The 3660-nt window shown below is 44.8% G+C and overlaps 1 protein-coding gene across 1 annotated transcript in view; it reads right to left on the bottom strand.

Annotated features, from left to right (window-relative positions):
* The window catches only part of RNASET2 (ribonuclease T2), a 23825-nt gene that overhangs the window by 15605 nt on the left and 4560 nt on the right, over positions 1–3660 (bottom strand). Inside the window, exons 2-3 of the mRNA XM_011999629.1 lie at positions 3247–3302; positions 1370–1427 (exon numbers count right to left, since the gene is read on the bottom strand). Of these exons, the coding sequence (XP_011855019.1) occupies positions 1370–1427; positions 3247–3302 (114 nt within the window). The remainder of the gene's footprint in view (positions 1–1369; positions 1428–3246; positions 3303–3660) is intronic.

The raw sequence follows: 3660 nt of genomic DNA, 5'->3' as shown, positions 1-3660 counted from the left end.
ATGGGGAGGAAAAAGAAAACAATTCCATACGGATTAGAATTTGTGGGCTGGGTGCGGTGGCTCACACCTGTAATCCCAGCACTTTGGGAGGCCAAGGTGGGTAGATCACCTGAGGTTGGGAGTTCGAGACCAGCCTGACCAACATGGGGAAACCCTGTCTCTACTAAAAATATAAAATTAGCTGGGTGTGGTGGCACATGCCTGTAATCGTAGCTACTCGGGAGGCTGAGGTAGGAGAACCACTTGAATCTGGGAGGCAGAGGTTGCTGTAAGCCAAGATTGCACCATTGCACTCCAGCCTGGGCAACAAGAGCGAAACTCTGCCAAGAAAGACAGAAAGAAAGAAAGAAAGAAAGACAGAAAGACAGAAAGAAAGAAAGACAGAAAGAAAGAAAGACAGAAAGACAGAAAGACAGAAGGAAGGAAGGAAGGAAGGAAGGAAAGAAGGAAGGAAAGAAAGAAAGAAGGAAAGAAAGAAGGAAAGAAAGAAGGAAAGGAAGGAAGGAAGGAAGGAAGGAAGAAAGAAAGAAAGAAAGAAAGAAAGAAAGAACTTGTGATGGATTTGCAACTAATGACCTTGGGGAATGTACCATTCCTAGGAAGGACCCACAACTTCCACAAATCCTTCCATTCTACCACATATTTTAAAGAAGGCCCCAGTTACCACCGCCTCCCTGGGTCTAGGACCAGTTACCCTGATATATACTGGTTACACACAGGAACTGCTGGCACCCCTAAGGAAAGATGAGGGCATGCGTACGAGTGAAGACTCCGTATGCCATATGAGGTACGGGTATCTCAAAGGAACGACTCTGCTAGTATCTCTAATAAATTCCCACCCTGTGAGCTTTCTTTAATCAAGCTCTTGTACTGGAAAGGCCCGGCATGTCCACCCTGCTCAGAAACCCGTCCACCAGATAGGACAGCCCCAGGCCTGTGCTCTCTGAGCCTCAGCTGTCTGTAAATGCCTGGCAATATAGCACACCAACCGGATTCCCACGTGAGCCATCTGACCCAGGAGTCCTGGGACCTGGGACGAAGTGGGGCTGGCGGGCGAGCGTCAGGATCTGCACAAGGTTGGCACAGGGGAGTGTCAGGGCTTGCTCTGGTTGGAGCCCCTCGCTCAGGCCCCTCATGCAGTGGCTTGGGCACAAGGCAGGGGAGGGGAGGGAAGGAGAGGGGAAAGGTCAGTTGGTGTAATTTGTGGGGTTGAGATAGCAATACTTACTAAAATAGCACCAAGGGCTCAATCCTGGTGAATACATTCATGACCCCATAATTTTAAAGATGACTTTGAAGATACACGTGTGAAGAAAAGAGTTAATCTAGGTCAACACTCTGCAGTAGAAATATAATTAAAAATCAATACCTTAATCTCTTCTAAATTGAACGGCCACGATCTATTACATCCTTCACTTTTATCAGGCCTGGAAATTCAAATTTAAAAGAGAAAATAAGAAATATGAGTCTTGGTTGGGGTGGCTTCTACATGACCTTAGAAAACACTTTCATTAAAGTCTGCAAAGCATAAAAAGAGAAATTCTAATTGGGAATTCCTTATCCCATGCAGGACGCTTAAGAAAAACGACGCAGGTAAGAGTAGTCAGAGTTCAGATTTCTTTAGAAGAGAAAAGAAATTGTGTTAAGAGCATCCAGGAGTAATGTAAACAGGCTGCTGCTTAATAAAGGAAAAGCAATGGATGGCCTAGTAGCACCTAGGAGCGGGGGCTCTGGGGTCAGCCCTGACTGGGTTGATAGCAACCTCTGCTGTTCCCTAGCACCGGGACCTAAGTAAGCTGACCCCTGGCCAATCTCCATGCCACAGATCCAGCATGAGAACAGCGAGAGTCTGTTCCTTTCAATGGTGAGGAGGACTCCAGGAGATGACAAATGTAGCACGTCAGAAAGTACCTAGCGTATGACAGAAGATCAGCTAGCAGGATTTTCATTTCATTTTTAGTAGCAAACGCACTTACACTGTCTAGAACTTTAACTCCACCCTCACACATCTAATTCTGGACATATCAACTCTGATTCTTGAGTGCTGCTTACTCCACAAGGTCACCAACTTCCTAAGACCCCCACCCCTCAGAGCCCCAAAGAGGCCAGGGAGGAGAGTGTCTTCAGGGTCAACAGCTGGACCAGCATCTGAAACCCGCCTGATTCCATGCACCGGACTGGACGGCATTGCAAAGCTTCATTCCAGCCTCAGAAATGAAACGGCCATGATGAGCAGAGGCACAATCAGAGCAGTTGGCAACAGCAGGGGAGAGGACACCATGCAAAGTCTAGGAAAGCCAGGAGCCCCAGAGACAGGAAGTCAAGGTCATCTGAGCAGCCTGAGAAGAAAGTGAAACCCCAGTAGCTAAATTCCAATTTAACTTGTTTTCCACCAATCCCCCTTCCTAAGGAACCAGGAGGCACCAATAAAGCTAAAAGGGCCCTTTTCAATCTCAGCATCGAGGCAGCAGGACAAAACCGGTCCTTCAGATGGGGCGATTCATGCGCCCAGTTCAACGTCACAAGTATGTCCATGTTAAATAGAAGAGAATTAACTGAAGGCAGACAAAACCAGAAAAATAAATTTGAGTGTCTCCGAAATGTGTACAAGAGAGATACACACATTTATGTATTTTCATGCAGTTATTTATAATGAATCCCAAGAGAAGAACAAAATGAGAAAATTAAAATGTAGTGACCCTAACATGTACCGAGAATCTGTAAACACTATTTTAAAAAGTGTTACTGGCCGGGCACAGTGGCTCACACCTATAATCCCAGCACTTTGGGAGGCCAAGGCAGGCGGATCACCTGAGGTCAGGAGTTCAAGACCAGCCTGACAAACATGGTGAAATCCTGTCTCTACTAAAAAATACAAAAATTAGCTGGGTGTGGTGGGGCACACCTGTAATTCCAGCTACTTGTGAGGCTGGGGCAGGAGAATCACTTGAACCTGGGAGGCGGAGGTTGCAGTGAGCCGAGATCGTGCCACTGCACTCCAGCCTGGGCAACAGAGTAAGACTCCATCTCAAAAAAAAAAAAAAAAAAAAAGTGTTATTGTTATATGAAGACAGAATTAAAGAACAAGAGAATCAGTGTTCTGCTAGAAAGACTAAAGATATTTTTAAATAAGAATCTGGTCTATTGGATAAACTCCTAAAAATAAACAAGAATAAATACATTCAAGCTAGGGTTCCCAGTCAGAGAGCCTCTTCTGCCTAAGATTTAATTGTGTGAGACACTTGCCATAGTCCATGTATTGTCCAGTAATCCGGAGGGTCTCTACAGTCGTTATGAATTTTCTAGGGAGAAAATATAACAAGAAAATGATTGGTTCTTTATTAAAATACACTTAGAACCCTATTAAAATACATTTAGCAACTAGTTGCAACATATGCCAATGAGATACAGGTACTGTGCTAATAACACAAGCTAAAACCAGTGTTAGTTCATAATAAATTGCTTACAACAACACATCCATGAGGAAGCTACACTAGGGCTGGATGTTCTAAGCCAGTCCTCAAACAACTGACTTAATAGAAACAGCCATTTTTGTTAAGCCATTCCTCAAATATTTGACTTAACAGAAACAGGTGCTTTTATGAGCCGAGCACAGTGGTTCACGCCTGTAATCCCAACACTTTGTTTGGGAGGCCAAGG

The sequence above is a fragment of the Mandrillus leucophaeus genome, unplaced genomic scaffold (assembly GCF_000951045.1).
Source record: "Mandrillus leucophaeus isolate KB7577 unplaced genomic scaffold, Mleu.le_1.0 Scaffold6, whole genome shotgun sequence".
Taxonomy (NCBI): domain Eukaryota; kingdom Metazoa; phylum Chordata; class Mammalia; order Primates; family Cercopithecidae; genus Mandrillus; species Mandrillus leucophaeus.
The sequence above is the reverse complement of the archived record's forward strand: the minus strand, read 5'-3'. Positions and strand labels throughout refer to the sequence as shown.